The sequence below is a fragment of the Delphinus delphis genome, chromosome 7 (genome assembly GCF_949987515.2).
Source record: "Delphinus delphis chromosome 7, mDelDel1.2, whole genome shotgun sequence".
Lineage (NCBI taxonomy): Eukaryota > Metazoa > Chordata > Mammalia > Artiodactyla > Delphinidae > Delphinus > Delphinus delphis.
The window spans coordinates 18,402,379-18,423,498 of NC_082689.1; the positions used below are offsets into that span (position 1 = coordinate 18,402,379).

A 21,120-nucleotide genomic window follows, 5' to 3' on the forward strand; every position below is an offset into this window, starting at 1 on the left:
GAAGGCAGGACCACCCCTGAACTAGATGTTGAACTAAACGTTCTCCAGGTTCACGCCTCAGGAGAAGGTGGGGCCGGAGGGCACGGAGGGCTGGGCTGGGAGTGAGGGTCCGAGGTAAGCTCATCCGGTAGATGAGAGGCCGCAGTGGGAATCCTCTCCCTTCCGGAGTCGCGGGGGCAAGGGGCAGCCCTCAGGCCCTCGGCGCCAGTGGCGGAGGCCTGGAGTTGGGACGTCTGTGGAGTAGCCCCTCCCACAATCAAGGAGTGGGTGCAGAGACTGTCAGTACCGGCCTGACCACTCCAGGGAAGGGGCGGGCTCAGGAGGAAGCTTGGATAGAAGGCCGGGGATGGCGGAGGAGCCTGGAATTGTGGGCTGGGGGAGCCAGAGAGTGAGGGAGGGCTGGCACGCAGCTCCCTCTGCCTCAGAGCCGTCCCGACTGAGCTGGGGTGGGGCTGGGAGAGGAGGGAAGGGGGCAGGGAGGAGGACTGCCCAGCTGGAAGAGGCCTTGTCTAATTGTGCCTGATTAGCAGAGAGGAAGAGAACAGGGCGAGTGATTAATAGTCACGGCAGTCACCAGCGTGTGGGGAAGGAGGGTTGGGAGGCGGGGAGGGAAGGCTGACAGCCCGAGAGGGGATAGAAACAGGGAAGTGCCCACAGGTCTCTGGTCACCTGCACCTCCGGGGGCTGCCTGGACCCCGGAGGACCCCACAGAGAGGGGCTGGCCCTCCCCCTGCCTCCTCGTGGATTCTCTGCCTTCCCCATGCCTCGATTTTCCAGACAATAGAATGGAAAAGACCAAGGTCATGTCCTGCACCTGGGAAGAAAGGTGTATCTGTTCGGTGGTGTTTCCAGACACCTCGATGTCCCCAGACACAGGCCCCATCCTCAGCTCAACCGGGGACCTCAGCCCGGAGAGGAGATGGCCGGACTTCTGATCACAGCCCACCACCATCACTTTATATCCTTTGATGCCCGTTGGAAAGCCTAGCCCTGACCAACCTGGCAGCCTGAACCACGTCCCCAGGACCACCTAGAGCAGCACTGTCTGATATGGCAGCCACTGGCCACACCCCGCTGTTTGAATAGAACCTTCATTCTCTCTGTCACACTAATCACACTGCAGATGCTCACTGGCCTGTGTGGCTAGTGATGACCACGCTGGACAGCGCAGATGCAGGACATTTCCGTCATCACAGAGTGTTCTGTGGGACAGCACGGATCTCAAGTGTATGCACTACTACACATGCACACGCGTGCCTGAGACCTGGGAAGGGTTGGGAAGCATGGGGATGCTATAATAGGGTGGGGGGCGGAGGCTTGAGGGTCAAGAGAGGAGGAAGGCTAGGTGATGGAGACTAGCGAAGATGCCAGCACGTAGGTTGGAAAACAGCAGGTGGTGCTGGGAACAGGTTAAAGAGAGCCAGGAGTTGGGGTGGTGGCATTTCTAACAGCTGACACTCTGAGTGCACGTGGTGTGTGTGCCAGGCAGTGTGCTATGCCCTTTACAGCCACCTCTTTTAATCCTCACAACCACCCGAATTTTTTTAGGTTCTAATATTCTATATCACGAATACAGAAACTGAGGCTCACAGAAGCTAACTTCTCCAAGGCCACCCAGCCAAGGTTTGAGTCCAGACCGTCTGGCTCCCGAACCCACACACTTGACCACTCCACCGTACAGTCCCCAGCTGAGAGGAGACGCTGGAATTTAGAGCCACATTTTACAGCTGAAGAGACGAAGCCTAGGAAGAAAGAGTGATTTCTGCCTTCTAGTAAGTGGGCAGGCTGAGAGCAGCCGCAGGGGGGAAAGTATAGATGGGGCTTGGCGCGCTGGGCTGGGGGAGCGGAGGGCGGTAGGAATTGAGGAGGAAGAGAGAACATATAAGTGGTGGTGGAGGTGGGAGTGGGTTGGTATGAGACTGGGTGAGGAGGGGGGCGGCAAAGAGAAGAGATGGGGTGAGCTGGGTGGAGGGGCATATGGGTGGAGAGGTGGAAGCATCGCTCCTCTCTCTCGCCTCTCTCCCCTCCCCTCCTCTCCAAACCTCGCCCAGGCTGCTTCATCCGTTAAGCCTTCCCAGCCCTCTTCAGCCCAGAATGGCCCCTCTCTCTGAACCCAGGCTCTTACTATCCATGTAACCTCGTTTGGCAATTAATCCCGGCACCTCCTGACACTGCTTGCATGGCTGGTTAACTCCTCCATTGGTAAAGCTTTTTAAATGTCCCCATCCCAGCTCCACCACAAGACTGGAGGCTGCTTGAGGACAGGGACTGGGGACCAGGGCTCCCCTTCTTTGTTCTCCACCACAGCACCTGGTAGCGAGCCTGGCACACAGTAGGTGCTCAGAACTCCGTGTTGATTGAGGGACTGATTGGGAATCAGTGAGGGGATATTAGGGAGCGTGGGGGTGAGAGCGACTGCAGTGGTAACAGAAGCAAGAGCGGCAGCTGAGGGGACTGGGGGAGGGCATTTTACCCGGAGTAAAAATAGGCTGGAAAATGTGACATTTATTAACTTGGATTCCGGAAGAAAGGTCACAGCAGAGTGGGGAGTGGGAAGGAGGAAATGGGGAAAGCAACAGAAAACACATACCTTCCCCAAAGCGCGTCGTTGTCTCTGACCATCTCAGCACACGTGCCCTGGCAGGTTCCCACCACTGATTCCTGCACCCATCACCCCTCCATCGATCCCACATCCCCATCACGGGCTCCATATTCTCACCACGGAGTCTACTGTGGACCTCATGTCCTCATCAGAGACCCCTGATGTCTTTGTCTCCATACCCCTTCTCCAGTCTTACCCACACAATACACCCCCATCTTCCCCGTTACCGTGGATCATCCCATCCCAACCATAATCCCAGACCCTTGTAAACTGGCAGCAGACTCAGCCTTGGAATGCCAGGTCCAAGGGAGAGTTACACTCAGCACATGGGGGGTGGGGTTTGGGCAGAAGGGCATGGGGACTAGGCTGAGTGGGGGGACAGGTGGATCCAAGGGGAATCCCTGGCCCCCCGTGCTTGCTTTGCTCCTCTGCCCCTCATTGTCCTGCTGCAGCCCCAGAGCAGAGACCCACAAACTTCTGTCCTTTTCTCTCCATCCTCAGGGTACGAAAGGGCCTGTGGGATGTCCACCCTCACCTCTGCCTGGCCATCCCCAGATCCACAGGGACTCACCAGCTTTAATCCGGGGGCTCCCTGTTCCCATATCCTCCAGGCACCTCCTCCTTTCCTGGAGGCCAGGCAGCTACCCCCCGCCTCCCTCACCTTGCTTCCTTGCCCCTCTATCTCTTCCTTCCCTCCCCTCCCCCTGAGGCTTCATTACTCTTCCTCTTGCCCTTCCACCCCTCACCGGGGCCTGGGACACAAACTCCCACTCAGGGACACAAAGGCCCCATTGATTTCTGCCCCAACAGCACCTGCTGACACGGGCTCTGTCCCCACCCCCAAAACTCAGGAGTGACGATGTCTCACAGAGGAGCCCCACGGACCCGAAAGGCCACATTCACACACTGCTCCTTAGGGACAATCGCTTTGAGAGCGTTGAATTTTTCCTGGAAGAAGGGGCGTGCAGCTGGACAACAGGCCCCCGCCATCCCCTCCCCGCCCCGGTTCCTCTCCCAGCACATCCTCCTTCTCGTCCCTTCCTCCATTTCTACGCAACTCCCGCCATCCAATGGCAGGAGGACCCCGAGGCTGCAGGCATGGTGGGGGCAGGAACACGGGTGGAGCATGTTTCCTGGTGCTACTGAGGCAGTGAGTGAATGAGAGCCCGCGTGCGGGCACCGGGCCATGAGAAGGAAAAGGTCCCCATCTGGGGCTGGAGCTGGAGGCTGGGCTGGATGGGCACCACGTCGATGCCATGTATTTGCACACGCGCTGGGCGGTGGTCACAAGAATGAAAACACACCCCACACACACCACACGTACACAATGCCGGGGGTAAACTGTGGACTGGGGACAGCAACTCAAGCACCAGGAATAATAGACAGCCTGTGACTATGGGTGAACGGAGCACCGACAGACAGACAGACAGCATACAAGACACACTTCACACACACCTCACACACCCGATTGTGGGAGGTGTGCATGGGAGGGTAGCCCAAGCCAACACTCCACTCCACTCCTCGTGAGAGTGTGTGTGTGTGTTTGCACATATGTGAGAGACGGGGAGCAGGGGCTGAGGCAGGTGGGGGTGTCACAAGAGGGGACAGCATCCACGGCGTGACCCTGTCCTCAGCAGCTTAGTAAGAGCTGGGATGTGGGCACGGGGATGAGCAGCTCTCTGGGTGCGTGGGTGTGCAGGTGTGCACGTGAGTGTAGTGACAGGGACACTGTGTGAGAGAGTGTGCAGGAAACTATGTCCCCATGCAGTAGGGGTGTGTGTGTGTGTGTGTGTGTGTGTGTGTGTGTGCGCTGGGCAGCAGTGAGGGTGAGCCATGCACCTAAGAGTGAATGAGTGACCCTCAGTGTAAGAGCCAGAGCCGGGCAAGAACCAGGAAACAGAGGGAGGGCCTGCAAAGCGGGAGAAGCTGGAGGGGCAGCGTGAAAGAGGGATGTGTGAGCGAGTCAGTGAAAGGGGGTGTGTGTGAGAGACACTGGCACCCAGTGTACGCGAAGATCAGCTCTGTCCAGCCTGCCTGCCGGGCCAGCTCCCCCAGAGGCAGTCCTGAGTCCCCCCTTTGCTGGAGCCCCCAGAACACCCTCTCCCCATCGCCCTTTTGGGTGGGGAGAAGAATCCAGTGGCCACAGGAGAAAAGGAGAGCAAGAGAAAAGCGGGGGTCACTTGGTCCGGCTGTAGCATGGTGCATCCCTCCCCTGCAAGCTGACCAGCTTCTGGGCCCCCGGGCCCACTCCAGGACCCTTGGCCCCCAGACCTAGGCTCTGCAGCGGCGGCACGGTAAGCCCCCACGAGCGTCCACTGCTCCATGCTGGGGAGCCCGAGGGCAACACCGGGCATGGGGGCGACACGAGGCCAGCCTCTGGCGGCGGCAGGAGGGGAAGCCCTGATGAGGATGCCCTGCGCACCACTCCCTCCCCCACCGCCAGCCTCTGGCCACCCCAGGCTGGGCGGGCCGGCTGGCAGGACTCACCACGGAGAAGTTGCTGGCGGAGCAGTGGTGCCCGCTGAAGTTGCAGCTCTTGAGCATATCCGCGAGCTGGTGGCCAGTGCGGTTGAGGATGTCTACCATGTCGGGCTCCGGGTAGCGCAGACCAGCGGCACGGTGCCCGTCCCGGTCTTTGGGGGGCAGCCCGGTCAGGTTGGCCAGGTGGAAGATGTCGGCGTCGCTGAGTGCCGAATGCCGGAAACGGTTGATGTTGCAGAGGGTGACGGCCGGGAAGCCCGCCACTGGGGCTGGGGCAGCCGGGTCCATTACCACCAGGTGAGGCCGGGTCAGGTAGCCCCGGGCGAGGCCGGCCGCCTGGTACAGGAAGGCAGCCAGCGAGGTGAGTAGGGCCAGTGCCCACAGGGTTCTGCGCAGTCCATGGGGGCCTGGGCCACAGGCCCGGCCCAGCCCGTGCAGAGTGCTGGTGCTGGCAAAGGTGGCCAGGTCCCGGGGGGCTGATGCCCCCCGCGCGGCCCCCAGGAGGCTCTGCTCATCCCCTGCCTCCTTCTCCTTGGGTTTCGCATCCTCCTCTGCAAATTTGATTTTGCACACAATCTCGATCGGCATCTGTGCCCAGCTGCTGGGACTGGTTGGAGCCTACCTGCCCCTGTCCCTCCCTGGCCAGCAGCCCCCGGTGCCCTCCGGAGTGGCTGCGGGGGCAGCGGCTGCTCTTCTAAACTCAGGGCAAACGGGAAGAGGACGGGGACAGGGTGGGGGCCTGAGGTGGGGGAGTCACTCCCACTCCCGGCGACTCCGCAGCCCTGGCGCTGCCGCTGCCGCTGCCGCTGCCGCTGACGCCTCTGCCGCCGCTTGTCTCTCTCCTCGATCGTCTCCTTGTGGCTTCCCTTATCAGCACCGGCACAGCTGTCAGCCCCTGCGTGTGTCCCTGCGAGCGAGCGAGCGAGCGAGGGAGCGAGGGAGCGAGCGCTGCTCCGCCACGCCGCGCAGCCCCAGCCGCTCCGCTCAGCATGTGCTCCGGAGCCCACCCCGTGCTTAATAATTCAGGACATGTCAACAGCGTTTCACCGGCGGCACGGGCGGCAGGAGCCAGGCCAGGGGAGGGGGCAGCCCCCAGCCCGGGACAGGGATCGCCCGTCCCTGCTGCCTGAGACCTCGTCGGGATAGCCCCAAACTCTTGCTACACCCTAGCCATTCGTGGGGTCCCCGCATGGCCCCACTCCCAGGCCACCCGGGGAGGAGGGCTGCACCCGGAGTCCTTCGCTCATTCTGCCACTTTTCTGGACCGCACCCCAGGAAGGGCCAGCCGACTCCATCCCCGACCTCCTGGCCTCCCTGACTCCTGACTGCAGCCACCCAGCCACCACCTGACCCCACTACCCCACTCACGGCGGCTTCCAGAAACTCCTTGGGAGAGCCACTTGTTTGAATGAGGGAGGGGAGGGGAGGGGAGGGCAGAGCAGAGAAGGGCAGGCGAGACAGACAAGGGGACAATGGTGGTTCCACCAAGATTCGTGGCTTCCCTGCAGCTTTGCTCCCGACTTAACACCCACCATACCCCTGCCCCCTCTGGGATGCTGGCCGCCCCCTCTGGGATGCTGGCCGTCCTCTCCCCGACTTCACCTCCACCCCCGAAACTCAGTGTCTCATGTGTCTGGGACAGAGGGCACCCTGGCTGACTTGCACATCTGTGGCCGCTTTGCTTCGCCAAATGTTTCCCAAATCCCTTGCCAGGCCAGGGGTTGGGGGCGCGTGTTGGGTGGACAGGCCAGGGAGCAGAGGAGGTGTGATGTGGTGAGAGGGTGTGGAACGGAGGTCAGGAAGAGCCCACATGGGGGTGCTGGAGGGAGCAGAGAGGTGCTGCGCTTGAATGGGAAGGAACGCAGTCCTAGGGAAACGGATACGGGGGCGCCTGGCAGAGGGGCAGGGGAGCCCTGGGGTGGCTGCCGCCTGGCGGAGGGGAAGCAGGCATGCGGGCTGCTATCACAGGCGGGGATGGGGCCCCTGGTGGCCGGCGGAGAGGAGGTTGATGCCTGGGTGCCCCCAGGGTGGGGGTGGTCACCGTGAGCAGCTTGTGCTCTGGGGGTGGGTGCCCGTGTGAGAGCGAGAGCCCTCATGGGACAGGAAGTACTCATCCCCTAGAAGAAAGGTGGGGGGCTGATTAATCGGGGCACTAATGAGCAGCAGGGAGAGGAAGCTCAGAGGGGTGGGGGAGGCAGCTCCATCGATCCGAGCCGCGGAACCGGCAGCTGAAAAAAAAAAGTGAGAAGGGAATCGATCTGAGGGAAACAGCAGCTGCTGGGGATTAGAGTCCGAGGTCCCCCCGCTGCCCAGTGGCCACCTCTCCCCTGCGGCGGGCCTGCCCTGCCGGTCGCAGCCCCTGCGCCTAGCCTGGGAAAGGGGCCCAGGGATGGCTCCCCTGGGGAGCAGGGAACCACTCTGCTCACCCTTGGTTGCAAGGCCGGGTCAGGCCCCGTCCATCACAGGTCACCCCAGCACGAAGCCCACCCACACACAGCCGCCCACCAACCCTGGCCCTTTGGGGCACCCTGTTGGGGTTTGTCTCCAGCGGCCCCTTGGCTGGGCCTCCCCACCAGCCGTCCCCCCCAAGCTGGGGAGCTGAGACCCCTGGGGTCTCAGGGGCTGCATCTGGCAGCATCCCAGAGGGGAAAGGGGTTGGCACCCGGAGCCCCCAAGCGATGACAGACTGTCCCCATCTCTGCCCGCTGCCCAGGGGCAGCCCCCTCCCACGCTCACCCCTCCCTGCTAGACTACCAGACCCTTGCAGCACCTCCTCCCCTACCTCCTTATCGTCCCCAGCCTCTCTCTTCCCCTTTCTCCTGGTATTGATTTTTCTTTACTGGGTTTTTTTTTTTTTTAAAGGTGATTTAATTGCTTTTTTAAGGTTACTTCAGTCTGGGGCTCTGCCAGGAAAGCGGGGAACTGCCCCCCAAGCTCTCCCCAGCACTGGTTGCCGCCCAGGACTCAGTGTGTGTCATTAAATTGTCCTGCCATCCAATGAGATCACAGGGTCTTTCTCCCCAACATACTGGCCTCCGTCACGAGCCCGAAGCACGCCCTCTTTTCTCCTGAGGGCATGTCGGGGAGCCTTCAACCTCTAGAAGGAATGAAGTTGGGTGGTAAGCCGGTGCTGGGGGGCGGGGCAGGGGCAGGATGGTGAGGGGAGTTCTAGGCCAGCGGGAAGTGGAGCAGCAGTTAGCTGCATTTCCGCCCCCCACCCCCCGCTGCCCTACAGCGAGCTGTCTTCAATTGTCCCCAAGCCCTCATCCTCCAGTCTCCCAGGCCCCAGGAATATGGTTGTGCTCAGTGGGAGCCCCCACCATGTCCTTTCAGCCCATCCCTTGGCCTTTTCCCCCTACTCCTCCAGCCTCTTCTATCACCCACCCTGTCCCCTTACACCCCTTTCCCCTCTGGCCCCCGTCCTTTCTCCCCTCCCTCCCCCCCCCCCCTTCCCTGCCTGCCTCCCTCTCTGCCCGGCTGCAGTTGGGTGATAATCTCCCTCATTTAGCCTCCCGGCTGCTTCCCCGGCTCATTGCCCAGCTGGTCCCTGGGGCCCAGCCCAGTTTCTTCCCCACCCCCACGCCCAGCCCTGCGCCCAAGCTCCCCCATCCCTTCCCTGCTTCCCCCACCCACTCCCAGGGGACCAGCTGCCCCCTGCAGTGAGCATCAGGGCCAAGTGTGGCTAGCCAGGACCCAAGCTGGGTGTGAGCAAAGGGGGAGGGGCTGCCAAGGACTCTGGGGGTGGGAATGTGGGTGCAGGTTGGGGGGGGCGGGGGGGAGTGTGGAGTGCAGGGTCAGGATGTGAAGCCTCAGCCAGACATCCTCTGCCCACCAGTTGTCCCCATTCCCCAGATTTGTTCGCAGTCCAGTTCTCCACCCACCCCCCCAGGGGCTGAACTAGGCTTCCTAACAGAGAGAACGGTGGATGGACTGAGAGGCAGAGATTAGAGTACCATCTGTACAGCCTGCCCAGGCAGGGCACGGGAATGGGGGGCAGAGAGGTAGGGAGGGCAGGAGGGTTCTGACTCAGAGCACCTGGTAGGGGGCACGGAGGTTTTTCTTTGGGCAAAATGCTCCAAAAGGTAGACCTGGAGACGTCCCAGGATCCTGCTTGCGGGGCTCCAAGGCGCATCCCGCACCCCGAGCTCTGGGGTTCCCTCTTCCCAGCAGGGACCCGCAAGCTGAGCTGCATTTGCCCCTTTCCCCCATTTGTGGGCCTTAGACTCCCAGCCTGGGTGGCCCCACTCCTAAATGACATGACCCCCAAACTCCTAGATAGCATTCTAGGGGGAGGGCCCAGTCTCCCCCTGCTCGCAGAGTACACCCCTTGCCACCCTGCCCAGATCAGACACCTGTCCCAGGCCTGGCTCTGCTGCGGACCAAGGCATGAGCCAGCGTGGGACAGACGTGGGCGGGAAGGGACACGGATGGGGGGGTGCGGAGGCCGGGACTGGGCCAGGCCTGGCTGGTGAGCGAGCAGCGGTGACAAACGGGCTGTGCGGGGGCCGAGGGGCGGGGGGCGGACGGCGGCTGATTTATCTGGGTTATTTATGCTGCGGACGAGGCAGGAGAAGCGGTTAATGAGAGTTCCAGCGAAGGGGGTGGGGAGGCCCGGACGTGATCTGAGGCAACTGAAGAGGGTTAGCGTCCCGCCACCAGGCCCTGCCCCCACTGCCCACCAGCACTCTGCACACCCTACCCTGTCCAAGGACCAGCCCAGCCCTGCCCAGCCCTGAGCCCTCTCCTGTGGCAGGCACCAACAACCCAAGCCGAGGCCGTGGGTTACTGGGATTGAAGGGGACCGTGTCCAAGATTGAGGGGCTGCTGGAAGAACCGGGGGAGGGGGCCAGGAGATGGAGGGCAGGGAAGGAAGAAAGATGGAAAATCTTGGCTGGTCAGAAACTGACCAAGTCTGTGGGGCCTGCGGGGGAGGGTTGAGGCGGAAGGAGATCAGTGTGGGACTGGGTGGGCAGCTGCAACCTCGGGGCTGAGGCTGGAGAGAGAGCAAAGGGCACTGGGGTGCAGATCTGGCATCAGCCAGGAGTCATCATGGGGGGCCTGAGAGGCAGAGACAGGCCAGGGGGTGCTGGTCAGAGAGAAGAGAGAACCGGGGAAGGAGGGGGGAAGAAGATCCCGAGAAGGAGGGGGAGAGGGCTTTGCAGCAGGGAAAGCTGCTGAGAGCAGATAAGGCGGCACGGCAGCAGCAGGGATTAAAGCTCTGAGGGGCAGGGGCGGGGACGAGGCGTGGGACACGGGGGTGGGGGCAGGCAGGAGGAGAGGGTTGAGGGCAAGACACCGGGGCCAAGGAGATGAGCGCGGAGAAACGAGGGCTGCCAAGGGGCAGGATTTAATCAGAGGCCAGAGGTGGTCATCGCCTGGGAAGCGGGATGGTGGAGGCGGGGAGAAGGGACTCCTGATCACCCCTGCTGAGGAGGGGGGACTTTTCCGCCACCGACGGAGGCCCCATACCCTGCGCCTTTTGGGGTAGCAAAGCTAAGCAGAGGGGTGCGTTGCTGAGTGGACGGTGCTGCAGGTTGTTGGGGACGGGAGTGCCAGGGCCCGGCCCTGGGAGCCGACCTCTGGCTAGAACTTGGACGTACAGCACCTCCTTGAGGCGGCCAGTGGAACACAGAGTGTCACGGGGACCTTGACCACACTCCAGGGTGCCCAGCCAGTCCGCCCTGGGATGGAGACCCCATCACGTCCAGGGTGGCAAGGACCAGTGCTTCAGAGGGGGTTTCTTTGTGGGAAGGGGCATGGGCATGGAGCGGGGGACTGGCTTCCCCAGGCTCAAGCTTCGGACTCAGATGCCCCTTACCACCCGCTGCTCTCCTGTTCTCCAAGCCTCCCAGAAGCGTGTGCCTGGGGAGGGTGAAGCCCCTGTTCCCTCCAGACGAGGGCGAGAGCGGTTCAGAGGTGGCCAAGGCGGTGGAGGGGAGCCTGGAGGGAAGGAAGGGAAGGAGGAGGAAGGGGTGGGGGCGGCAGGCGGGGCAGAGTAATTGCATGTTTGTCAGTTCTCCTGTCTCTGCACACGAGGGAGCGTGTGTGGTGGTGAGTGTAGCTTCGCCTCGAGGAGTCTGTGTCTGTTGGCAGAAGTGTCAGTGCGTCTGTCTCAGGGGTCTGGGCTCTCCTTGGCCCCCGCCCCAACTTTGTGTTTTGGGGAGCGCGGCTCTGGGCACACCCAGCTGTGCTCCGTGCTGATGCGGCAGATGTGGCAGGGCCCCAGCTGTGCCTGCTTCCCGGAGAGGGGGAGGGGGCTGCAATCTGCTCCCCTATGATGACTGCTAAGTGCCAGGGGGAGGGGATGGGGATGGGGGTGGGAAGGAGGCCCAGGCAGGAGGGAGATGAGGGCCCTGGCACTCCCCCCGCCCCATCCTGGCCAGCCTGCCCCCAGTCTGCGTTCTTGGCTCAGCCTCTTCCCCCTAGCTGGCTCCCGAAGCCCATCCAAATTTCTCTCCACGCTCAGTCCCGGTCGGTCCCCAGCTCTCCTCCTCTGTCACCCCATCCAGCTCAGTGCCAGGGACCCGCCCCCACTCCCCGGCCCCCAGCTCGCTCCCCCTCGCTGATTTTACAGAATAATCTTTTTATGGAAACCGAAAAAAGCACTAATGGCAGGAGCGCACCCCTCCCCCGCATCCCTCCCCCCTCATCCCCTACTTCCCACCCCAGTTCCCTCTGTTCTCGAAGGGCCAGCACCCTCCTACCCTTACAGGGCCAGTGAGGTCCCAGAGGTGGTGAAGGGGGCTCCCTGCCCTCTCCCCTCCAGAGACAGGGTACTCCCACATCCTGGGCTCTGGGCTGTGGCCTCAGAGGTGGAGGGATGCTAGGCCCTCCCAGGGCAGACGAGGCTGGAGAGGAGTGGGGGGCATCGGAACTCCTCTCCTTAGACCCCGCTCCACCTGAGCACGCGTACATCAGTAACGCCCTCCGCGTGGCGGGGATGGGGTGGGGTGGGTGGGGGGCTCCACAGAGACCTCAGCTTCACCAGCCCCCCTTCACTTTAAACACTGACCCCGTCCCTGTCCAGTGCCTGTCCCCACCCCCACTGGGCCCAGGAGGGGGGGTCCCGGGGGCCAGGGCCTGACACAGACTTATTGGATTTCACGGTGTTTTGCTGAGAAAATAATTAAATTATCATATTTATGATGAAGCTGCCATGGCTTCTGCCAACCACTCGGAACAGAAGGGTCAGGACTGGGGAGAGGAGAGGAAGGGACCCAGCCCCTGGCCCTGCAGCCCACCCCTCTCCCAGCCCTGACCTCAGGGGGTTGACCCCAGCCCAGAGGAGGCATCTGCAGACCCCTCCGGACCCCATACAGAGGTGACGGAAGGTGTGGGCTGGAGGCAGAGACTGGAGGGACCAGGAACGGGAATCAGAAGGGCTGCGTCCAGGCAGGTTGTAGGTCAGGACCGCTAAAACCCCCGGTTGTTTCACATGCACACGCGCTCTGACACAGCCTGCAGAGCCTCCAGGGGCTGGGTGGTCACACCTAGCCCAAACCCCAGGCCACCGTCAGCCCAGCTCCTGAGAAAGTGCATCTTCCTAACAGCCCAGCCCTGAAGCTCTGAAATCCTGGGCTCTGTCCCAGACCCTGGTGCTGATAACCAGGCCCCAGCACCCTGCTGCCTGCCACCCTGCCTGCTGCCAGGACCCCCTCCTGCCTCCCACCCATGCCCTGCCCCCCCCCATTCTCTTCGGGTAATTAGATTCCTCTCAATTAGCAGATTACCATCATTACCCGCTCATCTGGCAACTAAGCTCTGCACCCACAGCTGGGGAAAGGGGGCACCGGGAGGGGCACACGGGGGTCGTGGGCAAACACGAGAGGTGGCTGGGTATCTCTGGGGCTTCAGGAATATGAAAGGAAGACTGAGACCCCCCCAAAGAGCAGAGCCAGGGTGGTGGGAGGTGGCCAGGGCCCCTCCCCTCCCAGAATGGAGTAGCTCCCACTGTGCTTCTGGAGAGAAAGGCACCAGCTCAGGCCCACCCTGCCTGCCAGGGACTAGGAGGCAGATACGGGGCCTCGGGCGGGAGAGAAACCCCCGACCCCGCCAAAAGCCAGGCTGGGAGCAGATGGAGCTGGCAGAGCAGAAAGCAGGCCGGGCCGGGGCTCGGCAGCACCCGGGGAGGGCGGCTCCGGGGGATCCAACCTCAGGCCCAGCGCTCCCAGCCCGCACCCCACTGCCCAAGTGAAATCCTCCCCGCTTCCCTTCGGAATCCTTCCACTCTGGAGCCTGAGCGAGGCCCAGCGAAGAGGAACAGGGAGGCGGCGTCAGGGTAGGGGTGAAGGCGGGGGCCAGCCGGCTGGAGCCTTGAGGGCCTTCCTCCAGAGCAGCGCGAGAGGCTGAGGCAGTGGGAGGGGGAGATTTACCAGGGCTCCAGATTCATTATTCATGAGCCCGAAGCAACGACTCCAATTTAAATGCTAATGTTGGGGGGGACTGAGTCAGCTGCCCCCCTTCCACTCTCACCCCCCAGCCCAGGCACGAGCGGAGTCCTTACCGGCTCCAAGGTTCACCCGGGTTTATTAGGGAGTGGAGAGGGAGGCCACCAGTCCCCCGGCCACCCACGTTGCTCCCCGCGTGCGCGTGCACAGGAAGAGCCTGGCTGGCTTCCTCCGCTCCCTCCTGGACAGAGGCTGGCCATGCAGGCAGGAGCCTCAAGGGGAGCGGATCAGAGCTGGGGGGAACTTCAGGCAGCCCCCCTCAGAGGATGATCTGGTTGGTGAAGCTGCGGCTCAGCTCCTTGTGTGGCAGAACAATCGAGTTCAGTATGAGCACCTCGGCAGGGATCCGGACGCGGCAGCCTGCAGTGTGGACAAGGGCACCAGGGGGAGGCCGTGGGGAGGGGAGGCGAGGGGCAAAGAGCTGGGGGCCACCGCCATCCGGGAGGGATCCCTCCCTGCCCATCTGTGCCCTGGCCTCATGCCCCCTGTGACTCACACAGGACCTGGCATAGAGCAGACACTGGGTAAATGTTTGCTAAAGGAATAAACACACACACACACACAAATGCTCCCACAGGGCATGGCCATCACCTGTGGAGGTTTCTCACCGCCTAGGGCCCTGGGAAGCATACCTAGGATGGTAATAGCAGGGAGCAGCTTCCCATCCTTGAACAGGCTCTCACTGTCCATGTGGGCTCGGGGGTCGTTGGGATTGGGGTCATTGGGGGTACCCTCCACGCGGGCCCAGCGCCCTATGGTGCTCCCCCAGCCCACGATGCTGTGCAGAACACACGTGTGCTCCTGCCAAACAGGACGATGTGAGGTGAGGGGGTGAGAAGGGGCTCACCCCTCCCCTCAGCCTCTCGGGGTGCCACGGCTGCCGTGTGTGCCTGGGTGCCTACCTGCAGTGTGGCTCCATGGAGGACAATGCTCTCTCGGAGCCGCACACCCTCGCCCATGGTCACCCCCTCCCCGATGGAGACGTTGGGGCCCAGCTGTGGAGAAGAGCACAACCATAGCCTTGGAGGGCCCCCAATCCAATCCCCTCATAAAACAGATAAGGCGTGAGGCCATAGGACAGGCTGTGACAAAGTGGAGAGACCGCTACTCCGAGCACTGCCCCACCCATGCTTCCCCTGGGCTGGGCCATCACTTACCACAGCAGACGGGGCCACCTTAGCTGTTGGGTGGATGTAAACGTTTCCTAGAAGCAGAAGAGAGGACCTGGGGGCAAATACCCCAAACCACATCTGGTTCAGGGAGGGCAGGGACTGAGACTTCACCTCTGGATCTAAGGTCAGGAGTCACAGCTCAGAGGGGAGGGGGGCTGGGCTGGGGGCAAAGGTTAGGAATTGGGGCCGGATGGGTACCTCGAATCCGTGGACCCCCTGGGGTGTGCTTGGCCAGGCGTTCTGGGTGAGTGAGCTGGTACTGGCTCAGATAGAGGCGGGAAGCATAGAGGGCTGAGCTGGGGGCCAGAAAGTGGTGCAGGGGCTCAGGGGCCAGCAGGGCCTGTGCCCACCACCCCAAAGTCTCAACCCCCAGGTGACCCAACCACCCCATCAGAGGCCCCTCCCATACCCTGCAGACTTGATCTGACTCCAGATGCCGTCAGTGAGGTGCACATAGATCTGGCCCTGCCCGGCCAGGGCGGAGAACACATCCTGCTCCAGGCGGATGGTACCTGCCCCAGGCCACAAGCCTGACGAGTCCTCCCTGGCACAGAGGAAGGGATGCTGACGTCAGTTCCCCAGCTGAGCCCAAGCAGGGGCCAGCAGTCTCCTGGGGATAGGAATGAGAGTGAATCCCACCACCTCTCCAGGTCTGCTCAGATCTGTTCCACAAGGATGCTCACATCCCAGGAAGCTCTCCCATCACCCGCATACACATCACCTCCTCTCCTCCCTGAGCTGTCTGTGTCCCCATGCACAGACCTGCTGCTCATCCTGCCCCACATCCACATGGAGTTCGACCAGACCTGGCTTCTCCCCCTTTTCCCATTCTCCCCCACCCCATCCACTCTTCTGAACCCCGCCTCTGGTCACCCTCCCTCTCACTCACTGGATGGAATGAAACACAGACAGACTCACCCCAGAGGAAGGCAGCTGGTGGGGGCAGAGACAGTCACAGAAAGAGAGAGAAGAGAGAGAGAGATGGTGGAGATGCCAGCTCAGCAGAAACAGACAGAGAGGCCGGGAGAGAATGGAGAGAGAAGCAGAGAGATGGGTGGGAGTGAGAAGATGGTGATGAATGAATGAGGCTTGAGATGGGGAGACGGGTGGGGGAGGAGGGAGCAAAGGCAGGGATCCACAGAAAGGAACAGGTTGCAGGCCTAGGAGGATGACCCTGGACTTTGGCTTGTGGCCAGCAGGGCTCTGGGGCACTCAGCCTGAGAGGGAGGGGGGGGGGGGGAGAGAGAGAGAGAGAGAGAGAGAGAGAGAGAGAGAGAGAGAGAGAGAGAGAGGGTGTGTGTGTGTGTGTGTGTGTGTGTGTGTGTCTGTGTGTGTGTGTGTGTGTGTGTCTCTCACTCAAGCCTGTGTGCACCCAACTGTGTGTGTTGCCGTCTGTTCTAAAAGGCATCTCTGGGACACTCAGGGCTTGAGAGAAATGGACCAGAAGGGGAGTGGGCAGGCGGTGACAGAAGAGGAACTGGGATGGATAAGAAGAGGGACAGAATGAGGTTAGGAAGGGAGGGACTTGGAGGCTCAGCTGGAGAGGACAAATAGAGATGAGAAGGGGAAGGAAGGTGAGCGGGGGCTCAGGAGAAGGAGCCTGCAGAGACTGGGGGGGCGGTCTGCGACCGGGGGCACTTGGGGTCTCAGGGCCACGGGGCCTGCCTCACAGTTGCCCATCCTGCTGATTACGCTGGAAGACATCCCGAAGGGGCTTCAGGGCTTCCGGGGAAAAGAGGTAGATGCCACAGTTGATGATGTCACTGACAAAAGTGCTGGGTTTCTCCACATAGTGCAGGACCTGAGGACACAGTGGGCTGGGATCAGTGGAGGAGAGGCCACTGCCGTCACCCCCTAAGACCCTCTGACCTCCAGGTCCTCCCTGCTGCCGAAGTGGTCTTCCTAAAATGCAGACTGCATCGCATCTTGCGGCTGGCCTTCACCTTCAAGATAAATCTGAACTACAGGCCTTTCTCCTCCCCACCTCCCAGAGCTTCCAGAACACGGCTCCATGCTATTGCACGCCTGCGCCGAAAATGTCCCTTCCCATCTCTTCATCTGGAAAACTCGGCTTTCAAAACCCAGCTGGCATTGTCACTTCCTCTATGAGTCCACTCTGCCCCAGAGTTGGGTTCTCAGGTCCGGGCACCCCTGGCCTCTGGCCACACCTCACCGGTAGCACTTGTATCATTTGCGATGGTTGGTTTTTGACTGTCTCTCCCACTAGTCCAAGGGTTCCTGAGAAGCAGGGATTGTCGTTCGGCTGTGTTTCCCTCACACCTAGCTAGTGCCTAGCACAAAACTTAAAAAAAAAAAAAATTCGTGTGTGTGTGTGTGTTTATATGTATTTTTAATACTAAAGCTTGAACAAATAAAAGGGGTGCATGAAAGTCAGTCAGACTCAGGGACAGGGAGCTTCACAAACAAGGACAGAGACGCTCTGCCTTGCTGATTATGCGCCTCCCTCCATAATTCTGGGGGCCTGCTGTTTCCTGCCTCCTGGCCTTTGCACATGCTGGTCCCTCTACCTGCAATACCTTCCTGTCTCTGTCATCTAAACAAATCGAAAACTCAGCTCAGACCTTGCCTTCTCTAGGGAGCCCTCCCCTCCCCCACCCAGACAAGGCTGGGTTGGGCCTCCTTTTGTGCTCTCATAGCACCCTGATCATTCATCCACTGTTACCCCTTCACTCTCAACGATCTCTCTAGAAGGGATATAGGATGAACTGAGGGTATGCCCCACCTGCCTGAGAAGACTAGGGCCCATCCCAAAGCATTCCAGCATTCTCCAGAGGCGGAGTGGGAATGATGATACACAGAGCAAGCGCCCGGCCAGCCCCCTCCCTGCTCTCACCTCATGCGTCTGTGGATTCTCTACGATGCAGCCATAGTTGAGGGATTGTGTCCTGTTAGCCTGAAAGACAGACACACCGAGACAGTGACCTGCCAGCTCCACGGCAGCAAGGTCTGTTTTCTCTTTCTTTCTTTCCCTCTCCTATAACACCTGGCACGCATCTCTGCTGCTGTGGACAGGGCTTCAGCAAGGGTGAGAACTGACAGCTGCCACCACTCCTCGCCCGCTCCCTACTGCTGAGCAGCCAAAGGGCTTGGGGTCTCCGCCACCACCTCCACCGCTGCTGGGGTTTCAGGCACATCTGATGCCTGATCCCACCACCTGGGCTGCCCCTGCCTCCCTGACATCCTGCATCCCAGAAACCTTTCTGGATCACCCCCTCTGCACCCTCCAGCCCCCCTGGCCCCCTCACCGTGGTGCCAAGGAGCAAGAAAGGGTGCGGCTGGTGTCTGTGGACGTCCAACATAGTGCTCAAGGGGAAGTCAGAGCAGACGTCAGCGTTGAGCACGAAGAAGGCTTCGGGGCCTCCAGCCAGAATTTGGTCCCGGAAATGGTAGAGACCACCCCCTGTGCCCAAGGGGGCAAATTCTTGCAGGTACCTGTCCCCAGGGACCCCAGGACCAGCTCAGTGAGATCAGAGGAGACAGACACCAGGAGCCTGGGCACCTGACGACTCCTGTTCCCAGGGTTATACCTGCCCGAGGCCCACAGAGAAGGCAATATACTCAGGGATTCAAAGATGCCCAAATAGGAACCCTCCTAGCGTGTGAGGGTGAAGTCTGGCGAATGCTGACTCACCCCACTCCCCAGAACCAGAGGCTTAAAGCCCTGACTCCCCAGCCCCATACAGCATGTGTGCACAAACACCTGATCGGAAGATTAAACTCCTGCTGGGCAGCTTCTAGGAACCGGGTAAGGGGCTCATCAGGTTGGTAGAAGCCAATGAGCAGAATCTCCTGCATCCCAGCGACCTGGGGACAAGGGAAGAGGTTGGAAGAAAAAAATATCTGATAGGAGGGAGAAATCCCTGGGACTGGCCCATAAGTCTGGAGAGACCAGTTTCATTCTCAGCTATGGGGCCCCTGGGCACTCACTTTCCCACTCTGGCCCGTTTTCTCCTCTGGACAATGAGGAAGTTGGAGGAAGTCTCAGTCCCTGACCTTTTAACCCTTTATTATTCTATTATCCCCTGCCCCCTCACATCTGAATTGGGGCTCACCCTAGGGAAGATTTTGCCTACCAAGCTGCGTTAAAGAATAACCCATAGGGCTTCCCTGGTGGCGCAGTGGTTGAGAGTCCGCCTGCCGATGCAGGGGACACGGGTTCGTGCCCCAGTCCGGGAAGATCCCACATGCCGTGGAGCGGCTGGGCCCGTGAGCCTATGGCCGCTGAGCCTTTGCGTCCGGAGCCTGTGCTCCACAACGGGAGAGGCCACAACAGTGAGAGGCCTGTGTACCGCAAAAAAAAAAAAAAAAAAAAAAAAAAAAGAATAACCCATAATTTTCCCCCCATATTTATTATGTGTCAATCTGAGCTTGAGATGAGGATATCATTTATCAGGCGCCTACATTGTACAAGGCACTTTACAAACATCATTGCAAGCTTCGCCACCCCGCAAAGCAGGTCTAATCACCTCCATTTTACAAATAAGGAAACTAAGGCTCAGAAAGGATGGGAAATGTGCTCTCAAGTCCTTATAGGAGGCAGAGACTGGATTCAAATAAAACCATGCCTGCCTCAATATCAAAAGCAATAAAGAAATTAGCTCCACAATGAGCAAAGGTATGAGTCCTGTGCTTTGCTATCATTAAGGTTCCCCCTGCTGCAGTGTTAAATTGTCTCTAAGAGTCTTGCCTGATCTCACATTCCATGCTTTAAAAATAAATAGGAGTGCAATCTGAGCAGGAGGCCAGAGGAGACACTAGGTTAGAGGAAGACAGCAGAGCAGTTGTACCGCACAACTCCAGGGGGCGACATTCACATTTTCACTTGTAAATGGTGGTCCCTGTGGGAAGGTCATGGTTGGAAAAGGGGGAAATACAGCAAGAAGGAGATGAGCAGGAAGTGAGGTGGGAGAGGGGAGCCTATGGGGTTACCTGGGCACAAGCCTCAATGTGGTGCTGGATCATAGGGACCCCCGCCACAGGAAAGAGTGGTTTGGGCACCTCAAAGGACAAAGGCCTGAAGCGAGTCCCTGGGAGAGGAGAAAGAAGCACATTTCAGCTTCCTGCCTCCCTCTGTCCCCACCCCACCGACCACTCCAGCCCAACCTCCTCCCCCAATTCCCCTGGCTCCTCACCCTTTTGAGGGCCTCCAATCAGGATCACAGCTTTGAGCATGATGGCGACTGCTACCTAAACCTCAAATCCCAACAGAGAAGTCAGGCTTAGATCTCACACCCCAACCCAGGAACCTGACTCATACCCCAACCAAGCCCCCAAAACCCAAATAGCAACACTTAGTCCCCTCGGAGGATGTAAATCCGAAGTTCAATATAGACCTGCCCCGGGCACAACACCTCACAAATCCCACACAACTCAAATCCTAGCCCAGCCTCCAGGCAGTCTTCAAATCCCACAGGGATTTCACCCAAATTCTGAAATTCACACCCCACAATTTGACCCCTAACAGACCTCCCTCTGGCCACAAATTCAGCAAACTCAGAAACTCAACAAGAGAAGCCCTTCTCAGACCCCAAACCTCAAAAAACCGAAACCCCAAACCCACCGATTCCCAATTGTTGCATCCTCACTCTAGATGTTAAGCCCTGAACCCCAATAGTGAAGCCTGAATACTGAACCCCAGACCCTGAGTGAGCCCCAAATATTTAACTACAATCCTAAGAATGAATCCCAAGTACTGAACTAATACTGATCCGCATCTGATGCATCCCAAATCCTAGCAAAAAAAAACTACATAGGCTGAACCTGAATCCTAAAACCAATCTCTAGGTGATGGACCCTGACTCAAAAGACAGATTCCTTTAGCATCCCAAACACCGAACCTACCAAGCCCTGAGTACCGATACTGACGACAAGTACTGAATCTCTGGATTCGGAGAACTGATTGCTGACCCTCTGAACCCCACAACTACTACGCCTCACGTAGCCAGGGGTTGTGGAACCAACACAAGAGCGGAAGTGCGGAGAGCCAGCCGAGGCCTCCGAGCCTCTCTCGGTCTACCGTCCGTCCTCTGCCCCCTACCCCTTACACCGCCCCTCCACCTGGTCCCTTTACCACTGGCTCCCTTTACCATTAGTTCCCTTTTGCCAGATCTGTCGCCCACTACTGCTTGCTCCTTCCGCGCACGTGTCTTCGCGCAAGTCGCGAGAACTCCTTCGCGGAGTCTGCCGGGAATTGTAGTTCTTACTATCTCCTTGCTTTCTAACCGAGGGAGGAGGTGGATTTATGGGAAAGTACGGGGGCGTGCCCAAGGAATCTAGGGGCGGCTATAAATAAGAGGGATGGCGCCTGAGAAGCAGAGGTTGGAATTTAAGATTAGGACCTAAATTGTCTAGGAAAGGGCCCAGGGGTACCAGCCAAAGCCTAGAGCCGGGTCACAGG

At 59.9% G+C, this 21,120-nt stretch overlaps 2 protein-coding genes and 1 long non-coding RNA gene across 8 annotated transcripts in view; 1 reads left to right on the forward strand and 2 right to left on the reverse strand.

Annotated features, from left to right (window-relative positions):
• Positions 1-5,837, reverse strand: part of ASIC4 (acid sensing ion channel subunit family member 4) — a 22,562-nt gene extending 16,725 nt beyond the window's left edge. Inside the window, exon 1 of the mRNA XM_060016051.1 lies at positions 5,090-5,837. Coding sequence (XP_059872034.1) covers positions 5,090-5,671 — 582 coding nt within the window. The 5' untranslated portion in view covers positions 5,672-5,837. The remainder of the gene's footprint in view (positions 1-5,089) is intronic.
• LOC132428345 (uncharacterized) overlaps positions 1-16,918 on the forward strand; it is an 18,711-nt gene extending 1,793 nt beyond the window's left edge. The window contains exons 3-4 of the long non-coding RNA XR_009520105.1: positions 1,577-1,772; positions 16,496-16,918. This is a non-coding gene — a long non-coding RNA (uncharacterized lncRNA). The remainder of the gene's footprint in view (positions 1-1,576; positions 1,773-16,495) is intronic.
• GMPPA (GDP-mannose pyrophosphorylase A) lies at positions 13,375-20,905 on the reverse strand. 6 transcript variants are annotated; one of them, XM_060016052.1, is made up of 13 exons: positions 20,810-20,895; positions 19,856-19,916; positions 19,653-19,750; positions 18,424-18,527; positions 17,969-18,155; positions 17,557-17,616; positions 16,373-16,503; positions 15,112-15,246; positions 14,901-14,998; positions 14,688-14,821; positions 14,433-14,525; positions 14,163-14,331; positions 13,487-13,890 (listed from the first exon to the last, which is right to left on the reverse strand). In XM_060016052.1, the coding sequence occupies exons 2-13, from the start codon at positions 19,893-19,895 to the stop codon at positions 13,790-13,792; spliced, it is 1,350 nt and encodes a 449-aa protein (XP_059872035.1). In that variant the 5' UTR covers positions 19,896-19,916; positions 20,810-20,895; the 3' UTR covers positions 13,487-13,789. The 6 variants fall into 6 exon arrangements, 5 of the variants coding, with proteins under 5 accessions (XP_059872038.1, XP_059872039.1, XP_059872035.1 ...); XM_060016053.1 differs by lacking the exon at positions 20,810-20,895 and adding an exon at positions 20,565-20,783; XM_060016054.1 differs by having other exon boundaries at positions 13,542-13,890; positions 14,688-14,734; positions 20,810-20,893.
• Positions 20,906-21,120: the final 215 nt, after the last annotated feature.

Coding starts and splice junctions, on each gene's coding strand:
- GMPPA (XM_060016052.1), bottom strand. CDS start 19,895: ATGCTCAAAGCTGTGATCCTGATTGGAGGCCCTCAAAAGG. Junction 18,156..18,423: donor GAGTTTAATCTTCCGATCAG/GTGTTTGTGCAC, acceptor CCCTGGGGACAG/GTACCTGCAAGAATTTGCCC. Junction 14,526..14,687: donor AGGTGGCCCCGTCTGCTGTG/GTAAGTGATGGC, acceptor TCTTCTCCACAG/CTGGGCCCCAACGTCTCCAT.